Source organism: Cavia porcellus, unplaced genomic scaffold (genome assembly GCF_034190915.1).
Source record: "Cavia porcellus strain 051 isolate PalLab524CR breed Dunkin Hartley unplaced genomic scaffold, mCavPor4.1 scaffold_23, whole genome shotgun sequence".
Lineage (NCBI taxonomy): Eukaryota > Metazoa > Chordata > Mammalia > Rodentia > Caviidae > Cavia > Cavia porcellus.
In genome coordinates, this window is record NW_026947506.1 from 39623515 (window position 1) to 39645193 (window position 21679).

General features: G+C 39.4%; 1 protein-coding gene across 1 annotated transcript; it reads right to left on the bottom strand.

Annotated features, from left to right (window-relative positions):
• Nucleotides 1-3198: 3198 nt before the first annotated feature.
• LOC100717928 (NXPE family member 3-like) lies at nucleotides 3199-19632 on the bottom strand. The gene is given in 7 exon segments (XM_063233612.1): nucleotides 3199-3386; nucleotides 3389-3730; nucleotides 8541-8666; nucleotides 8669-8752; nucleotides 11892-11971; nucleotides 18696-19448; nucleotides 19568-19632. Coding segments are annotated over 7 exon segments (1638 nt in total).
• Nucleotides 19633-21679: the final 2047 nt, after the last annotated feature.

Consider the following 21679-nt stretch of genomic DNA (forward strand, 5'->3'; position numbering starts at 1 on the left):
CATACAGGATGGTGTTTACTGTGGAAAAGTTCCCACTTCCGTAAACGTCGTCATGTGTCATATGTACATGTTCTTTCAATACTATGCAGTCTGTTGCAGCCCTCTGTCTCTCAGCCATCCTCAGAATTTACTCTTTCAAGTCCTGATTTTCTACCAGAATCCTAAAGTCTCAGATGTGACCTTTGGAACAAACACACACTCCTGTAAACAGACAGGTTTCCTTGTGGCATGCAACTGGATTTCTGTAATAAGCCTGGTTTACACATCTGAGGAATTAGTACTTTCACAAGTGTTTTATATTTTGTATTTATTAATTTTTAATTTTGAGGCAGGGTCTCACTAAGTCACAAAATTGCCCAAACTTGGCTCAAATCTGTGGTTTTCCTGCCACAGAATTCCATGGTAGTGGGATTACAGGCACTCATCACCTAAGGCAGAAAAATAAGCGTTGGAGGAACCAAACTGGAAAATAGAATAAAAGTTTGTCAAAATGATGATCAAAGTGTGTACTTTTAACTGAACTTTGAAATGGTTTAGTGATCCTGAAAACTCTTTTTTCCTGGATAAAAAGGGGCAGCGCAAGCCGTTATCAGTATTTCCCACCTTTCAGCCATGCCCTCCGAAGTCCACATGATTTTATAATAAACATGCATAGCCTACGTCCTTTCTACTTGGTCCCTTTCTTTAAGCTCATTCATGGTATGTCTTAGTTCCTTTTTTGGTTGCTGACACAAAATACTAACACCCAAAGTTAGAAGAGGAAATGTTGACTTAGCTCGCAGAGGTTTCAGCCCATAATAGGTTGGCTCCAAGGCAGGATGGCTTTGCTGAAGACCATCACAGAGAATAGTTCCTGGTGACCACAAAATACCAAAAGCAAGAAAGGGACTTTGACAATGTCATTATGTCCTTTATATTTTATCTAAACTACTTAGGGCAGATAGCACACTTAGTGCCCGGAGCCTAGCATAAACCGTGAATCAATCTCAGAGTCATGCACTCTAGATTCAGCTACTTCTGAAAGAGCCCCACCTACAACCATGTGAGGCTTTGAGAAGGGCATCTAAATATAAGCCATAGCATTCTGCATCCGGCTTTCCAAAGACTCATGCGTATTCTTTTATGCAAAAGGGCATTTAATCCATCTCCAAGATCTGCCTGATAGGATTATTTCCAAAAGATGAAAAGTATAAAACAAAAGGCGGCCTTTATTCTGAGAACAGGGAGAGAGATGACCGGCACCCCCCACCGCTGGAGTCCGGTGATCTCTCCAGCAGATATGTGGCATGAGGTGTATGTAAGTAGCCTCGGTTTGGGGTGGAACCTAAGGGGGCATCAGGGATGCACGGGTAGCCCATTGGTCCTAGGTTTGGCACCATAGGCAAATTCCCAGGTGCGGGGAAGAAGGCCTCACAGATAAATTCCTAGGAGCAGGGGAGATAGGGGCTTCCTGGCTCCCGTTGAGGTTTTCCTGGCTACAGTGTCCTGTCTGGGCCAAAACTCTTTGACTGCCAAAGTCTGAATCATTTCAGCATTGTTGAAAGGTCCAAGTCCAAATTCTTATCTGATCTTTAAAGCAAATTCTTACCTGCAAATCCCTGTACAAATGAAAAGAAAGTTAAACATTTTCAACATTCAATGACACAGGATAATATTTCTATACATAAAATTATAAACACAGATACAAAGCAATGGAGCCAAAGCAAGTCCAACTTCCAACAGGGCAAGCATTAAATCCTGGAGTTCCATGTGCAGGATCAGAGGTGATCTGTGGCCAGATGTGAACTCCAAAGTGTTTGGGTGGCTCCACTGCTACAGTACTTCTGCTAATTATAGCTCCTGTCGCTGCTGTCTTGGGTTGGCTGTGGTGTCTTCTTGCAGTTTTCCTCAGATAATACACATTCTTGATATCTCCACACTTCCGGGGTCTCCACTGCACCTTTGATTTCACACTCACAGCTTTACATACTTCCCTCTCAGGGGCACAGTGGCTGGCTCCTATTCAAAGCCTTCCTGACCCCACAGCTCTTGAATTCTGTATGTGCCTAAAAACAGCACCATTTGGATGATGCCAAGGTTTGCTGCCAGCTGGAGCAGTAGCCAGGTGTAGGAGATGACGTGGGTAACTCCCATTTAAGGCACAACAATAGCATTAGCAAACCTGTTTCCATGCACTGATATGTGCAGAGCCAGTTGTGCTATCACCTTCTCCCTTCAATTGGCTCTCAGCAATGCAAATAAGGCTAGCTAAGGTTGTGATTGGTAATGCTTGAAGCAGCGCAGAGTTTCCTGTTTCCTCACAGGTTTCCCTATAAATGGTTGAGCACAGCAGGATGGCAGAGCCATATCGTTCCAGGAATGTCGACTGGGTTGGAACCACAAGATAAGAAGATAGGACTTCCCAGGTCACAAAAGCTTACATATCAGAAAATGAAGCAACAGTTTCCTAAATCATCCAAATGCTACCTCAGTCGAATTCTGCAGATCCGTCTTTCTGCATACTTTTCCCTATGTACTGCAGAGGCACTTGCCTGGTCAGTTCAGCTTACATTTCTCACATAATTCCTGAATCTCACTCATTCTTGAGCCACTCTTTTCTTGATGAGAAAATAAATTTTGTGAAAGGCTTTGGATCAAGGCCTTTGTTCCATGTATGCTCACCTGGACTGAACTCAGGATCTTTTGGCTGCCCATAACTGACAGATGTATGTCTTAATGTCTAATCTCACCATGGCTTTCCCTGGAGATGGTATATTGGTATTAACTTGACAGAATTCCAATAACATTTCATTGAAATTACAAGCATACACTTCCTTGAGCTGTGAAGAAGATGAGAAAAGAGATTATAATATTTGGATTACAATATGCAATATTTGGTTTACAATAACCAGGCTTCCTTCTCTCTTGACTATAGGAGCCAAGTGCCTATGAACAAAGTTGTAAAAAGAAAGAAGGGAATTTAAAAGAATGCATATAATGTGTGCCCTCATTTAAATAAAAAATTACGCACTTATCAGTGTAGTGCAAGACAGGTAGAGGAAAAGATGGTCACCCAAATGTTGAGAATTTATCCAGGTCGTAAGCCCTGAGTCACTCTTCACCCTCACTGTGAGTTGGTTGTTCTACCTTTCCTCTTCAAAGGCCCTGTGGGCAGGCCCTAGGCACGCTGTGATAACAGTTCCAGGGCACCCAGAGTGGTTAGGTGGGACAGATGAAGGAGAGGAGTAGGTCCACCTCATTGCTGACAATGAGCTTCACTGGGTGGATGTTGTCTGGTAGGGCCAGGCTGGAGGTCATTTGCCAGGCATCCACAAAGGCCACACGGAGATTAGAAATGGCAGCTCGAAGGAGCCGGTTCACATGTAGGGTGAGCCAGTGACTGCCCACACAGACTTGTAGCCAGTACTGGCCAGTTTGATGACCACAAGAGTACTGGGTGCCTGGGCCAGCAGGGCCATCACAGCTGCCCGAATCCCTCCCTGCCATCGCACAAAGATGGAGGGGTAGAAGGTGGTAAAGTGGGGTCCCAAGCCCAGCACAACCACGGTGTGTGGACTCCCGGCGAGGCCTGTCAGCTACCTGACCGCTGAGTGCAGGGAGGCCAATGGTGTGCGGAGAGTGTCCAGGGGCCAGCTGTGGGCCCGCCAGTGCAGCACTATGCCCCAAGTCATGTCCATGGCCATCAGTGGCCCCGAGTGATATGTGGCATGGAGATCCACAGGCTTCAGGGCTGTTTGGAGATGAGAATGGGGATCCAGAGTTAATAGTAAGTAATATTTCCTCAATTAAAATTTCAAATGCTCTAGCATCTCTTTGTTAGCACATGGATATACTGTGGCCAGCAGATCCTCTTCCTAATCTAGGATATTGTCCGTCACCTCCTGGATCCACAGTGAGAAGGCTTTCTCTTGGTCCTCAGCCTCCCAGCCGCTAGCATTTTGTCTCATTGATAGTGCTGTAGAAACTCTCCTTTCTTAGTTGTTACTCTTTGCAGTCTGCTGACTGAGCCATCCAACTTAGGTTCACCCATTGGCTTCCTTCAGTCACCCACTGGATGGGATACATCCAAGCTAGAAACTCATCAGCAAGTTTGTGTTCTTGTGCCATGGTGGCCAGCTTGGCACCTGAGTTCCGGCCTTTTCTCTCACACACTAGATGAGGACCCCTCTTTGCACAGAGTTGCTGCATGCAGGCCCTCCCATATGTTACAAGATAATGTTGGCCCCAAGAGGAATGTTTTTGATTCACAGCAAGGCTCCATATCATGCTGGGAGGCTCTGGTTTTGCCAAGCTACTGTCCTGGGCTTCTAAGTTTATCTTTAGAAACATCTCTTTCTTGAGAATCTAATCCAGTCCTTGAGCAGAATTGGTGCAAAGTGATTCTACCAGGTTACTCATTTTTCTTTTTTTTATTTTGTAGAGATTAAGACAAAACAGGACATAGCAAACCAGATCAGAAAGGAACAATGTAAGTAATACAGTATTTCACCAGAAGACAACCTGTAAGTATCAGTAACTACCATAATGTCTCTTTCTTTGAAGTAGTTGAGCATAATTTCATATACAATAGTATGAAATGTAACAAAATAGTATAAAACCATTAAAGAGAATGAAAGTATTACAGAACTTTCAGAAACAAATAACAGAAAACCAACTATGGCTACTATATTCTCTCATTTTCCATAGAAAATTTGTTTATACTATCACACATCATACAACCCAAAAAGATATAATATGATAGAACCAATGGAAACAGAAGAGCAAAAGCATGGTCGAACTTCAGAGTAAGATGATATTAGATCAGCAGTGGCTATTATAATGACTTGTTTTCTTCAAAATAGCTGTTCAACCGTCACAGATAATAAAATCAAACAAAACAGGATAAACTGATCCAGCCTGCGGATCAAACCATGGGGTGTACCTGGAGGGGGAATGGGGATGAATAGAAACAGAGCGGAGACAAAGAGAGATTGAAGCAAGTCGAGAGAATCCAATCAAGCCTCATTTATTCAGGAAGTGGTCGCATCCTTTATGGGCCAAGGGCGGGTTGGTGGGACAGGAAGAGGCTATGGGGATGAATACAACAGGGTCATTGTCATGTCCGGGTATAAGCAGGAGAGGATTGTGGTTAATGTAGGCAGGTGCATCATATGCCCATAGGAGAGAGGCGGGGAGGCAGCAATGGGGCGGTCGCACTGCTCCCTACAATAAACCCATTCCAATTAATGAATGCAATCATTATAAGGCTTCAAAGCAATGTAATAGGGAATCATGATTCCCACCAACTCTTATGTACTCTTACCATTTCTTACATTAGGGAGACTCTACAGTATTTATACATGTGAGTTTGATTTATTTTGGTCATGTTTTGGTACTAGAGTAATATTTGCTTCCAGGAATGACTTAGGAAGAATTGCTTCCCTTTCAATTTCATTGAAAAATTTTAAGGAGTATTGGCATTAACTCTTCATTGTATTTCTTGTGGAATTCTGCAGTGAATCTGTCTGGGCATGGGCTGTTCTTTGTAGATAAAGCCTTAATTACGTTTTCCATTTCATTAATAGAAATTAGGATATTCAGCAGTTTAGCATCTTCTTGACCCAGCTTTGGTGCTTCATATGTTTCTAGGAATCTGTCCATTTCTTCTGTGTTATCATACCTATGAGAGTAGAGGTTTTTGAAATAGGTGTTGATGATCTTCTGTATTTCCACAGAGTCTGTAGTGATTTCACCTTTTTCATTCCCTATTACATGAATTTAAGCTTTCTCTTTCCTTTTTAAAATTAGATTGGCTAGGGGCTTATCAACTTTATTTATTCTTTCAAAGAACCAAGTCTTTGATTCGTTGATTCTTTGGATTGTTTTCTTAGTCTCCATTGCATTGATTTCTGCTCTCATTTTTATAATTTCCTCCCTCCTTTTGGTTTTGGCCTTGACTTGCTCACTTTTTCTAGATGTTTGAGGTATAGCATCAGTTGTTCATTTGTGTTTGTTCTGTTTTTCTGATATGGGAACTCATTGCAATAAATTTTCCTCTGAGGACTGCTTTCATTGAATCCCACAGATTTTGGCAAGTTGTATTTGTATTTTTGTTTACTTGTAGGTATTGCTTAATTTCTTCTTTAATTTCCCCTGTAATTTACTGATTGCTCAGACTGTGTTATTCAATTTTCATGTGTTTGTTTGTGTTTGCCATTTCTTTTATCATTAGTTTCTAGTTTCATGGTGCTATGATCTGATAAAATATATGGGATAATTTCAACTCTTTTGCATTTATTTAAATATGTACTGTGGGCTAGTAAATGGTCTTTTTTAGAGAATGTCCCATGTACTGCTGAGAAGAATGTATATTCTGATGTTGTTGGGTGGAACACTCTGTATATGTCTATCAAGTCCATTTGTTCACAACTCTGATTGAGTTCTGTTAGTTTTTTGCTGGTTTTTTTTGTCTGGTTGACCTTTTCTTATGGGGTCCATGGTGTGTTAATGCCTCCTGTTATAATAGTGTTATTGCTAATTTGATTTTTCATTTCTGTTAATACTTGCTTTGTACAACTGGGTGCTCAGAAATTTGGTGCATATATGTATAAGACTGTTATCTCTTCCTCTTGAAATTTTCCCTTATCTAGTTATTAGTGACTTTCTTTATCTATTAGGATCATTGTTGGTTTGATGTTTACATTGTCTGCAAACAGAAGAGCTCTTCCCAAGGTTTTTTTTTTTCTGGGGGCGGGGGGTTCCTGGTGCATGTAGTATTGTTTTCCATCATTTGACTTTCAGTCTGTGAGTTTTCTTTTGAGTTAGATGGGTTTCTTGTAGATAGCATATGGTTAGATGTTGTTTCTTGATCCATTCTGCCAGTCTGTTCCTTTTAATTGTTGAATTGAGACCATTTACATTAATGGTTATAACTGTTACATATTGTTTTATTGTTGACGTGTTATCTTTCTGTTGTTGCATCTTTATCTTTCCGTTCTGTTTAACTGTCTGCCTTGCTCAGTGGTTTTTTCCTATGTGTATCTAATCTGTCTCTCAGTATACTTTCCAGGGTTGGCTTGGTGATCATGAAGTTCTTCAGCTGTTCTTTGTCATGGAAGTATCTTATTTCTCCATCCACTTTTAAGGACAGTTTTGCAGAGTACATCAGTCTAGGTTGGAAATCATTCTCCTTTAGGATCTGAAATACTTCACTCCATGCTCTCCTTGACTTCATTTTTTGTGTTGAGAAGTCTGCTGTCATCCCCATAGGCTTTCCTTTATAGGCGATCTGTCTCTTCTCTCTAACAACTTTTAATATTCTATTTTTATGTTGGATTCCTGGGATGGTGATTATTATATATCTCGGTGTATTTTTATTTTGGTTATGGCTATTTGGAGTTCTATATGCTTTACTAATCCTAATGTAAGTTTCCATTCTCTATGTGTGGGAAATTTTTAGCAGTTACTTCTGATATCATTTGTGTTGTCCCCTTCTTTTTCATTTATCCCTATCAATCCTATGTTGTTTTTCGTGGAGTCATCTTACAGCTGTTGAGCTGTAATTTCCTGATTCCTTATTATTTTTAAGATATCTTTCCTTTCCTGTGATGGGAGGACAGAGAAGGGAGTTGAGTGCTCATATGCTTTCTTGTCTTTCTCTTCCTCAGCTCTCAGGTTAGCTCTTTTAGTGATAAGACCTATCCTTTAATCCATGCCCTGTCATATTGTGAGATTGGCTCTAGACTCTGGTTTATGAGAGGTAGAAACTCAGGTGACACTCAGTTTGTAGGACACTCTTGCCACTATATCTTTTGTTCTCAAAAGAATAAATATCAAAATTCTGTCTGAAGCTCAACCATCTCATTTCCACTTCAGTCCCATGTCCTCAAATACCTCCTCCACTGGTTCACTGAGAAGCCCTCTCCCACCTCTTCAATCCGCTGGGAGGAAATGTGATGTAGATACACTGTCTTCATGCACTCCTTTGCCATGCTGCAATCCCAGTACCCCAGGGACATCATTCTGAGCCCACTTTATGGTTGTGCAGCGTCACTCAGTCACCTCCTTTCACTCCAGACCAATCAGTCAGCAGTCACCGTTGCTTTCTCCAGCATCTTCCTTCACTGTGGACACTATTTCTTTGCCAGTGTAGCCTCACCTTACCATTGTCCTTTCTCTTTCTTCCTCTCTTTCTCTGCAATCTGCCCCCAAACAAGAAAATGCTGCTTTAAACATTAACCTTCAAATCTTGATTTCTCTACATTTTCCCTTAAATTCCAACTCTGTATCTCCAGTATCCCCCAACAAATCTTCAGTTCCAGCCACAGTTGTATACACACCTGCCATCTCATCATTACGAGCTCCCTAATCTGACACTTCATGGCTGAGATGATGAGGACTCTGAGTACCTTGTTTCCCAGCCTCTCCCTGCTCCAAATCCTGTCACTCTCATGAAAGCCAGTTCTGCCCCATGAATGTAATTTTCTGCCTTCTTTCAGCCCTAGCTCTCCTCTTGCTCTCTGAGTTGTTCTGGTGGGGACTGGAATACTCGCAGTACTCACAGGGCACGGTATCACGCAGATACTCCCACCACAGCCAAAGCGTGGAGTCCCCCATCTTATGAACGATGCGGCCAGCTAGGCAGCCCACGATGCTGTCCCCTATGGGCAAGGAGCAGCTGGAGCAGGCAGGGAGTACCAGACATTTCCATGGTAGAAGCCAGAGGGCTTTGGGGTTGGGATCCCAGGGTAGCACGGCTGTTCAGGACGCACAACTGCAACAGAGCAATCACTGGGTACATGAGACTGTTTAGTCATGAAATGAGTGCTGCCCTTTCTTCAAGTCCCAGTGCCACTTACCCAGCTTCCTGTTCCTTTGCTTGGATACATGGACTGGGCCAATACCGTGCAGGAGGACCTTGTTTGTTAGGTTCATAAAAGGAAACCAACCAGAAGTGCGTGAGCATAAGAACTCAAACTGAGGCAATAGGGGTCTTTGGAAGAAAGGAGGTTTTCAAATTCAGAGTCTTCTTTCCCATCTACAGAAACCTTGAAGACAGGACTTGGGAGCAGGAGATGAGTTGGGAAGCTACTTAATGTTCCAGTATTTATTTCCTTCATGAGTTCACAAAGAAGAATTGTTTAAAACATATCCAGGAAGCCAAAGGGAGCCAACATTAGCCTCTAACAACATGTCAGATAGTCTTCTCTTCCACGTGCTTTGCACACTGTATTTCATTTAGTCTTTTATGAGACCTACGGAGAAGTGTTGTGACCTCCACTTACAAGTGAGGATGCTGGGACACCAAACGCTAAGTAATTTGCCCATGATCAAAAATAGTGAGGGGAAGAGAGTTATACTACTAATTTCTCTTAATTCGTTGAGAAGGAAAGGTTTGTGCTAATATTGTTTGGATAATTAAATTCCTGCATCTAGTAATACATGTAATATATTAACCATTGTTACGCTCCTATTATCTTGTTTTTCAAATTTGGGGAGTTTTTCTCTTTAAAATAAAATTTTGAAACAGATGTTGAGGGGATCAAGAGACGAAGAGAGGGCAAGAGAAGAGGAGTGGGAGGGGAGGGGAGACAAAGAGAAGGAGCCGGAAAAATATTTAAAATGTGTTATGTATGTGGACTGAGTCCACACAAGGGATGTAGTCCTTATATATTGCATGTGGGTGCTAACAAAAATTTAAAATTAAAAAAATGATGGGAAGTTTCTCAAACAACTACAGGTGGGTGCTGGGGGCGTAGCTCAGTGGTACAGTGCTTGCCTAGCATGCACAAGACCCTGAATTCAATCCCTAGTGCCACAAACACTTAAAAAATACAAGTAGAATACTATTATGATGCAGCAATCCCAATTTTTGAGTTATGCTCAAATTAATTGAAACCAGGATCTTAAAGAGATACTATCTACACTGCCATATTCTTGAATCATTATTCACAACAGCCAAGACAAGGAACAACGGAGTGTCCTTCAATGAAAGAATGGAGAGAGAAAATGTCACATATTACAAAATGGAGTGTTATCCACTTTTGTTTTAGTACCGGGAACTGAACTCACAGCCTCACCAGGCAGGTGCTTATGCCGCTGAGCTCAATCCCTGGCCCTTGTTTTTCACTCTTAGGAAAGGAAACCTTGCCATTTGTGGAGCATGGTAACATTACATTAAGTAAAAGAAGCCAGACAAAGACAGATACTGCATGATGCCCTTATAAGTAACATCTAAAAACTCAACTCAGAAGCAGAATAGAACAGTGGTTTCCAGGCATTTGAGATGAGGGGGAAACAGCCAAAACTTACGAACTTTGGATTATAAAAGAAATAAGTTCTGGAGATCTAAGGCACACCCTGGAGACTACAGTTGTATACTTGAAATTTGCTAAGAGCTGATAGGTTAAGAGTCTCTATCAATCAAACACACACACACCCGAGGACACAAAAATGAGGCAAGTGTGTGAGGCAATGAGTGTGCTCACTAATTTAATTGTAGTAATTCTTTCATGACATATACACATACCATATCACATTGTATACCTTAAATTATACAATTTTATTCGTCAATTATTCATTAAAAGTAGCTAGAAAAGTAACAGCTTTAAACGCTCCCCTTCAACAATATGAATGAGCCTCGAGGACATTATGCTACAGGAAATAAGCTAAAGGACAAGTACCACAGGAGGAATGTAAAATAGACTCCCAGGACCAGAGAGTGGAATAATGATTGCTAAGCGGTGAGATGAAGGGGAAATAGGGAGATGTTGGTGAAGGAACACAAACTTTCAGTTGTACAAGATATACAGGGAACCCGGCAGACAACTACACAGCACAAAACACTGAATTACATATTTAAAATTTTGCTAAGAGGACAAATCTTGTGTTAAGTATTTTAATCCTATGTAAACAATAACAAATAAATAGGGCAAGAGGAAACTTTCAGAGATAACAGGTATTTTGTTTTAAAAAGCAAACCAGAAAAAAAGTGTAGAAATGATACCAAATTTTAAAAAGACAGTAGGAAATTAACACTAGTTAATATATTGCATATTGTTCCCTTAGAATTAGTTGTTCGGGTTACAATATCTAGGCACAAAAATAATCAAACCATGACAGCACAAACTGTTCTTTTTGATAAACTGACAGAGATAAGTAGTATATCTTGCTTAGATATACATGCATACATTTATATAGGTTTACCAACATATATATATCATCTTTTCCTTTCTTACTTTTCTCCTTCCCCCTTAACAGACATTTAAAAATATTCAGCAAATATTGAATGTAAAATATCTTATAACCACAGTAGTGTAAGGAAGCATATACTTCTATACATATGTAGTATGAAATGTCTACCAGTTACCTGTGCAGTGTGCAGCATTCTTGCAGATAATGGAAAGTTTACTGCCCCCAAATATCGTAATATCTAGTTTAGACAACTGATGTAACCTAATTTACAATGATCTGCACAGCAGTATATCTTCAAAACAGAACTGAACTCCTTAGTCTCTATTAGAATCTTAAACTAGAGTTACTCTTGGTCTATTTATCAGCCCTATCACATTGCAGTTTAAAACTACCTGCAGGTGAGTCGTGGATAAGTTTATAGTGCTGTTTATAAATGTATAGTGTATAGTATAGTAAAGATGGTGATTTTACAGATGTACACTTAACATCAGACTCATCAAGTTGTATATATTAAATATGTGCAATTTCTATGTCAATCATAACTCAATAAAGTGATTTAAAAAAAGAATAGCAATGGGCAGGGATAGCCTTCGAATCCTGGAAATCTGTTATTATGGTCCATGCCACTGGCCTCTACAGTATCCACCCTCTCAGTCAAGGAACTGAAGCCACCTAGGTCTGATACCATCCCAGCCCCAGCACATGCCAGCCCTACTCACCCAGAGTGGTGTTGCTTGTGGCTGCAAGTCTGACCAGGATAGGAGAAATGCCCTGAGAGAGCAGTTGGTCTGTCACATTCCTAGAGAAACAGGACAGCTGCATTGAGGGATGCGACCAGGTGAAGTTTAAGCTGCGAGGGTGTGTGACGATTGACTGGTCACCTTTATTCTGCTTCACTTCAAAAATGAACAAGGTCATTGCAATCTAATTATTACATTGATAACTTGAGACAATTACAACACAGAAAAGAATGATTGGAGGAACATAAGAATCATATTTTGTGCCTTAAAACAAATATAGTTTTACCTATGGCATCTTCCTCCAAAGACATACAGCTCTGGTGTAAGAACAAAAACAGACAAATTCCAATAAAAGTGAATCTAACAGTATAATTAACCAGTACTTCTCAAAACTGTCAAGGTCATCAAAGATAAAGAAATTCAGAGAAGCTGCCAGGTGTGGCACACACTGTAATCCCAGCACCCAGAAGGCTGAGGCAGGAGAATCTGCATGTGTGACACCAGCTTGGGCTACATAGTAGTTCAAGGCCAGTCTGAACTACATGGCAAGACATTGCCCCAAAATACCAAAAGGCACAAAGAAAAAAGTCAGAGAAGCTGTCACAGCCGAGAGGCGCTAAAAGAAATGGATAACTAAATTTATGGTGACTCAAATGGGGTCCTGGAAAAGAAATAAATGACATTACATAAACATTAAAGAAATCTGAATAAACAGTAGACTGGGATTAGCATTAATGTGTTAATACTGGCTCATGAATTATAACATATACACCACAATCATGCAAGTTGTGAAAAACAGGAGAAACAGTAGAGGAAAGAGAAAATGAGAACTTTCTGTGCCATCAGCTCAAATTCTATAAATCTAAAACTTTTTAAAGAAATCTATTAGTAAAAAATTCAGGGCTGGGGATTTAGCTCAGTGGGGTAAGTGCCTGCCTGGCAAGTGTGAGGTCATCAGTTTGATCCCTGGTACCACAAAACAAACAAACAAATCAGTGCATAGATGTTTCCCTACTATGAAAATATTTGTCTACAAAAGTCTTATACATCAAGATTGGCAACAGTTTTATTCATATTGGCCCAAACCTGGAAAAAACTCAAATGTTCATCAAGAAGCAAATGGGTAAACAACCTGTGGTATATCTATACAGCAGAACGTTCTTACGGAATGAAAGGAAAGAACTGCTCACACCTAGCAGCAGCATGCTGAACCTCCAGAACATTTCACTGAGCAGAGGGAGCCAGAGGAGTGTATACTTATGACTTCATTGACAATCCTGGACATCATTCTAGAATTCAAAATTCTAGAATTCTAGTCATAATTCTAGAAAAGACAAGGGTGATCTTTAGGGTCAGAAGGCAAATCAGCATTTGCCTGTGCCTGGAGCCTGGTAGAGGAAATTGATTGTGAAAGGCCCAAGACAACTCTGGGGAGGTGGAACTATTCTATATCCTCACTGTGGCAGTAGCTACATGAGTGTATGTGCTCATTAAAATGTACTGACACGCATACTTGAAACATGCACACTTTGGAACATGTAAATCACACTTTCATGAAGGCGATTTTGAATGCTTAAATCAAAAAATTTAAAGACACAGTAAAACTACTGTCTGCTGAGAAGTATTAAAATTAGACAAATAGCTACACAGCATCTTTTAGTCAGTGTTCATTGCACAAATGAATGAACTGCTGTCTCTAGAATTAATGGGTTCCAGTTCTGGTGGTGCTGGGAATGCCGTTGGACAAGTCTCGCATCTGATTCCAGTTAGATGCCTTTCTCATTCTCCAAAGCTGATGTTGGGAGCTTGCTATTTTCTTTTCGTCTCTTTCCTGGACAGTATCTCCTACTTCACAGAGAGGTTTTCTTACCTTTATACTTCCTACCAAAAAATGTAAATAATAAGAGATTAACAATGTTTAATATATTGCATATTGCTACCTTAAAAGTAGTTGTTCAGGTTACAAAATATAGGCATCAAAAATGGTCCAACAATCAAACAATGAAAGCACAAACTGTTCTTTTGGATGAGCTACCAGAGATTGGTAATGTAATTATTTAATTTAATTTATTCTTCCTCCGAGTTCTTTTTTTTTCCAGAATATAAACGTGGTCATACATCCTTCATTAAACAAAGCTACTCCACTCTTTCTGAAGCTGTAGCAATGTCTCCTTTCTTATGTAGGACAACTTCCTGAAAAACTGGTCTACTTTTGTTATCTGTCTTCTATGCATGTTTTTAAAAATTACTGTATACTTTACATCCAGTTCTATTAGATGTTAACATTTTTCCAGATATAAATCAAGTCTGTCTTTAAAAAAATAATAGCCCAGCAGTGCTCAAGACAATGCAGAAAAACTAGATCTCTTGGAATGTAAAATGACAAGGTCATTCTGTTAAACAGTTTGTCAGTTTCTTATAAAACTAAACATTTGCTGACTGTGGTGGCACATGCCTATAATCCCAGCACTTGGGAGGCTGAAGCAGGAGGCTCACCATGAGTTTGAGTACAGCTTGGGCCAGAGAGTGAGTTCAAGGCCACTATGAACTACATAAGACCCTGTCTCAGAAAACAAAAACAAAGACAAAGGCAAAAACAGAAACAAAATCTAAAACTAATAAAGCTAAAACTGGACATTCATCAATTGCATAATTGAAAGATTGCACTCAGCATTTATTTCAGAGAAATGAAAATTTGTTGTCATACAAAAGCCTCAGTATAAATATTAACAGGATCTTTATTAATGAGCCAAAAGTTGGAAACACTCCTGAATGTCCTTTAAAGTATGAATAGTTAAACACATACAGTGACATCTCAGAGAGCTAGGGAAAGGAATGAATTATTGATGCATCCAATAACTCAGGCAGGTTACAAGGGTATCATGCCTAGTGGAAAGAAACCCATCACAACTGACTGCACACTGTTTAACTCCATTTGTATAATATTATAAAAGTAGCAAAAGTATAGAAATGGAAAATAGAATAGTGTCACCTGGTGAAGGGACAGGAATTGGAGGGTGGGAGTGCCAAAAAGGGACAGCAGAAGGGATTTCCTGTCTGGTGATGGAAGCTTCCTGTATCTTGATTGTGCTGGTGCTTACATAAATCTATTGTGAAGGACCACACACACACACACACACACACACACACACACACATAGAGACCTGGGTACACATGTAAGCTGATCAAAACTAAACAATATTTGTAGTCTATTTAACAGAACTGTACCAATGAGTTTGTTTTTTTGTTAATTTTAATGTTAATTTTCTTGTCATGATATTTCCCTTCATATATGTGAGATGTTACTGCTGAAGGAAGCTGGAGAAGGGAGGTTACATCATTTTATGTACTATTTTCAACTTCTTGTGAGTCAATAATTATTTCACAATAAAAAGTTAAATTTTAAAAAGCACAATAAGCAGGTCATTACAGGTATCACAAAGACACTCACTAACGACTTTATTACCATTCCATTCACTGCAAAGATAAGGTCACTCCTGCAAATTCGGTGGTTATAGTCTCATCCACATTTTATACATATGCTATATAATGTATCTAAAATATAGAGTAGAATTGCATAACATTTTTAAACTTCATGATAAAGGTATTTTATATTATGTGTGTATCATTACTTATATTTTCAAGGTTTAGTTGTTATAGGATATAGTTGTTATTTATTCATTTGAACTTCATGATTCTATTATCTACTTCCTATTGGTTGTGAGATAGTTTCCAGCATTTTCCTCGCACAACATCTACAATAAACATTCTTGTATGTGTTCCTTGGGTCTCAGGTAAGAAAGTTTCTTTACAGTTTACAACTAGAAGGCAGATTGTTGAGTGGCAACTTATATGCATCTTCAACTTTACTAGGTATTGATATATGAGATTTTTTCTTTCTACCCATCCTCATCACCCTTTGTTTTTTCAGACTTAAAGTTTTTGTAAATATAAAAATTGCTAAACTGAACAAGACCCTGTCTCCCGAAGAGTTTTTGAAAGATGATATGTTGGTTTTCATTTAAATTTCCCTGGTTGTACATGAGTCTGAATATATACTTATATTTTATTTGCTATTCATATTTTTTCTGTGATTTTTATTTATACATTTTGCCCATTTTTTGGCAGCATCTTGCTAAATTGCTACGGTGCCCAGGCTGGACTCAAACTTGCAATCTTCCTTCTTCAGCCTGCCAGAGTCCTGGGAGTACAGGTGTGCATCAGCGTGCCAGCTCATGACCTTTATCGTATTTTCTTACTGTTTTGTACGGTTTCTTTATTTACTGAGGATACTCATCTTGGATCAATTATCTGTGTTATTAATATCATCTCAAAATCTATAAGAGCCTGATTTAAATTATGTTTATGGCTTCTTGTAACAAAGACAGTTTTTATTTACATATAGCCCAACTTACCAATATTTTCCTCTATGACAATAAAACAATACTTTATCAATCCCAATTCATAAAGAGTGTTAAGATACGATTTCTACAGTTAAGTTTTTAATCCTCCTGACATTGATCTTTCTGTATAGTGCAAAGTTCTGACTATCTAGTTTTCCATTTCTTGGCTATTTAATCTGTTCACTGTTGATTTGAATGCCTATTCTATTTATATAAAGTCAGTTACACTTAGGGATCTAGTTCCTTCCATGATCTACTTAGCTATCCTTAAGAATATGCTACATAGTCAGGTTAAGATTCTTTTCTACAGCTATTTCATACAGAAAATTTTAAATATAATGAGATGGGAAAAGATATACCAATATCAAGCAATTTGAGGCCCTTTTGACAAGATTAATACAATAAAAATTAGAATTTAAGGCAAAAAAGTAGAATGAATAATAACCAATAACATAAAACAAATGCAAAGCTCAATGTACATATCAATGTATAAAGGGAAATATACAAAGGGAAAACTGCTGGATCGAGAAATTTTCAAACCTACAAATATATAAACAATATACTATGTCTATGTCTGAAGCTAGTAGATTCAGCAGATATAAAAAAGTAAAATATAGATGTTTGGAATTTTTAAAATTGACAAGCTATATCAAATAGTTTCAGATCTTCTTTCAGAAGGAATATAGACTGTAAAATATTTTCAAAGAATGTGGGCTACAAACAAAAAACATCAATTGTTGGGTCAAAATTGAATTTTAGTTCTAATTGTAAGATTGAATCTTGCTAAGTTGCTAAATTCTCCAGGCTGTGTTTTAACTTTTGATACTTCTACCTCAGCCTTTCAACATGCTGGGCTGCAGGCAGCATGTCGGGATGTAGCATCATGCCAGGCAGGTCACAAACAAATTTAAACAAAGTTCAGAGAATCAATACCAGAAAAGTTTTATGTCCACTTCAAAATGCAAATAAATAGTAAAACGAGTTTTTAAAAGATACCCATTTTTAAATTTCAAAACTTTAAAAAGAATTCCTAAATAATTACTGTAGAGATTACAAGATGTGTAAAGTGGAATAAAATGAAGCTCCCATATAAAAAAATTTGGAGAATGCAGCTAAAGCTCTATTCAGAGGGACATTTATAGCACTGATCATTTTTATTCCATAAAAGGGACATTGATTCATGCCCATATCTAGTAATCTGAGGAATCTTTTGAAGAAAACAATATGTAATATAACAAACAGTGTTAAATTTCTATCATCTTTCTTGAAATCCTGTATCACTGTTGTTTTGGTTTTTGGTTTTTTGGTTATATGTGTATTTTGTTTGTTTTTTCTGGTTTTTTTGTCTTAAAAAAAATAGAAAGGAAGATTGAAATAAATGGGTTAATTGTTTTCAGTTAAGAAGCTAGAAAAAAGTAAAGCTATTCTATGAGAAATTGAAGAAACAAATAAATCTTAAAGATATACTTACAAATCTGTGTAATAGGATACAGAGTCCTTTTTTGATACTATGACAGACCTAAATATTTACCATATACTTTACTAAAAATTCTGGACATAATAGTTTTATTTTATTTTGATTTCTTTGTGTGTGTGTGTACTGGGGTTCGAACTCATGACCTTGTGCTTGCCAGGCAGGCACTTATACCACTGAGTTAAACCCAGCTCTATTTTGTCTGTTTGAGACAGGGTCTCGCTGTGCAGTTCAAGCTGGCCTTGAACTCACTTTGTAGCCTAGGCTGGCCTCATCCCCAGCAATCCCCCTGCCTCAGTCTCCTGAGTGCTGGGATTACAGGTAAGGACATAACAGTTTTAAATCCACTAAAGTTATTAAATATTTAACAAAATAAAAATGAAGTTAAATTAAAATCTAAGTGAAGACAGGAATTTAAATAAAGTGCTCAAGCTACTTTTGCACTGAGAGTTTGATTTGTCTTGAATATCTCTCTTCTCTCTCTCTTTCTCTTTCTCGGTCTCTGTCTCTGTCTCTGTCTTTCTTCCTCTTTCTCTGTCTCTCTCTCTCTCAAGTACGGTCTCACTACGCAGTTTGTGTAGCCTAAGCTGGCTTTGAACACACTACGATACTGCTGCCTCAGCCTTCAAAGTGTTAGGATTACAGGCATGTGCCACCACACCCGCTGAGTAGGTCTTTCAAACCTAAATTCACTTGTAACCTCTTTGGATCTATAGCCTGACCTGGTTACCATGCTGTGGTTTTGCTTAGCAGCATCTGTCATATAGTAGGTGCTCAAAAAATATATATTGAAAGACAATAGGAATAACTGAATGGTGTTAGTGGTGGGAGGCCATTGGATCACGGGGGTAAGATTCAGAAGGAAGGATGTGTCTTGGGTTTGACACATATCACAGAATTTCTTACCATGCCAGTAGATTCTCATCATGTTTTGTGGTTACTTTTAGGTAACTCCCACTTGAGTGACCAACTAAAGAGTTGGAGGGCAAGGTAGGAGGCTGCGCACAGAACCAGAGCTCACCAGAAACTGCATCCCTGTACTGGCAGGTAGCCCTTTTAGTGCCAGTTGACTGAGGGTCAACATTGCAAATCACAGTTTCTTCAGGCCCTTGTGTTCCCCAGAAATATCTCCTAAAACTAACGGTGGCCTGTTTCTCTGTCCAGATTCTGCGCAGAACCCCAATTGCCTCACTGGAGTGGATCAGTCGCACTTGCACCTGGGCCTTCCCAGCCCAAAGCAAGGGGAAGGACAAAAGGTATGTGCCATTCTCCAGATCCTGGACATCCCCGGGAACCCCTGCTTTTAATTCTGAGCCCAGCACCTTTGCCCTAAACAGATCTCCACCATGGGTCTTGGGCTTGCCCCGGTGGTCCCAGGCCACAAGGACAGCCTCCAAGTAGTCTCCCAGGGTATAGCTGGCCTGGGCAGGACCTCTCAGGTGGTAAGTGGAGGTCTTGGGGCTGGTGGAAGCCAAAAGGTCCCCCTCAACTCCTGGGGTTGGAGGCCAGTAAAGAAGGTAGGTCAAGTTGGTGAGCCTGCAGGAGCGAATGCAAGAGGAAGGGAGATTCCGTGGAGTTGGAAGCAAGTTTAGAGGCTGGCTGGGGTCCTGGGATCCGGTAGGTGATACTGTCAGGCCAGAACATCTTGAGATAGAGTATCTGTGGGTAGAGGAAGAGGGATTTGTCACAGGATTGTTTCTCTGGTTTCTTTTCCTGGAAGCTAATAACCAGTGCTAGTCCCCTCTGCCAGCTGGGACTCAGGAGTCCTTTCTGCCTACATCACGCTGTCTGTCTCTCGTAAGCCTGGCACCTGAGTCACTTTCACTTTCTGTGAAAGGTGCATCTCACAGTTGGAGAGAAGTTGGGCCTCCGGTTCAGCCCTACTGCTTCCTTCCCTGACCTTTTTACTCCCTCTACTAGCACCCTTCAGCACCCACTGAGATACACACAGTCTCGGTGCCCCTTTCACATTTCTGCTGCCCTTCTTCCTCAGGAATCTTTCTTCCCCTCAGAACCTGGCACTCTAATGTCCCCTTTGCACCCAGTGGCTCCTCCACAACCCTCCTGCACTGTTTCTAGTGTGGGTTTCTAATTGACATCTGCGGGTACGGAAACTTTACTTGGTGCTTTTGAGAATTTACAAGAGTGGTGTGGGACTATTTTTCAGTGAGATCTCTTTCTTATTGGGGTCTTCTGTAAATGAGAGGTGCAGCCACAGAAACCATTATAAAAACAGAAAACTAGAAAAACACAGAAGAGTGGTGAGCTGGACAAAGGATGGAGGCAGCTGATTCTTTTCTAGGAACAGACAGGGTTTGCTGGGTCAAACCCCAGAACCTCCTACAGGGCCCAAATCTCTTGAATGTCATATTCCTAGAAACACAACATGCAGAGATATGAAAGGATCCAAATGAGAAGTACAGTGGAGAGAAGCCATGTTCTGTGTCATGGAATGGTGGTGACTGAAGGGAATGCAGATCCTCACATCCATCAATATCGCTTTCATTCAAGCAAGTGTGATTCATTTGAAAAATGCAATCCACTGATATGTCTCAAGTTGGGGAAACTGCCAATGCCTGTCAAGTTCATACTATAATTAAGTGTATGAGCATCAGAGAGATCAACCATTGAGTACAGCCACGTCGGTGTCATGAGGCACAGGGGTAGCAAATCCTTCTCCCTTACTGTCTCCTAAATTGGCTATTTATTTACAGATAAGTCTTATCTGTTAAATTGTGGACTCTTAGACGTGGTACTGCTTTTTCTCCAGATCTAGCACAGTGGGCTGCAGGGAAACCTTAGTAGAAGGCTTTAGGATAAGAATGTGGTTCCAAGTTAAAAGGCAAGACACAGAATGTAAAATCAACCTTAAAACCCACAACTTTTCTACACACAAATAATGAACTAGGTGAAATAAAATCAGGGGAAAATTTCACTCAAAATAAATTTTAGGATTGTTTTTCTAATTGTGAGATACACTATTGGAATTTTGATTAAGACTGCATTAAATCTATACAATAATTTTAGAGTTATGGCCATTTTCACTATATTCATTGTTCCTAGCCAAGAACAAGGGATATCTTACCATTTGCTGATATCTCTTGTTGATAACCTCTTCCATCTCCTTTTTAAGAGTATTATATTCTTCAATGTGAAGGACTTTTTTTCCTTCATTAGACTGATTCTTTGTTTCTTATCTCTTTAGATGCTTTTGTGAAACGTGTTGTTTCCCTAAATTCTCTCTCAGTGAGTCTGTTCTTTGTACACAGGTATGGAACTGATTCTTGAATGTTGACTTTATATCCAGCTATGCTACTGAGTTTGGTTATTAAATTTAGAAACCTCTTGGTGGAGCTTTGGGATTCTTCTATGTAGAATACCGTATCATCAGCAAATAATGATAATACAGTTTCTTCCTTTTCTATCCTTATTCCTTTTTAATTCTTTCCCTTATGTAATTATTCTGGTTAATGTTTCCAGAACTATATTGAATAAGTTATGACAGTGGACATCCTTGTCTTGTTCTTAATTTTTGGAATAAAAGGTTTCACTTCTTAACCATATAATATGATGTTAGGTATTGATTTGTCATAGATTGCATTTATCAGATTGAGATAAAGACTATGTGAATTTTCTGTAGAGATTTTACTAAGAATGGATGCTGGGTTTTGTCAAATGCTTTTCTTGCATCTCTTGAGATGATCATGAAGTTTTCTTCATTGGTTTTGTTAGTATAATGTATTATATTTGTTGATTTATATATGTTGAACTGTCTCTGCATTGCTCAGATAAAACCTATTTTATCATCTTCTTGAGGATTTCCTGTATTCTGCTGGCCAGTGTAGTGGGTCTGATAAATTCATGATGTTACTAGTGTATCTTTGAGTTGT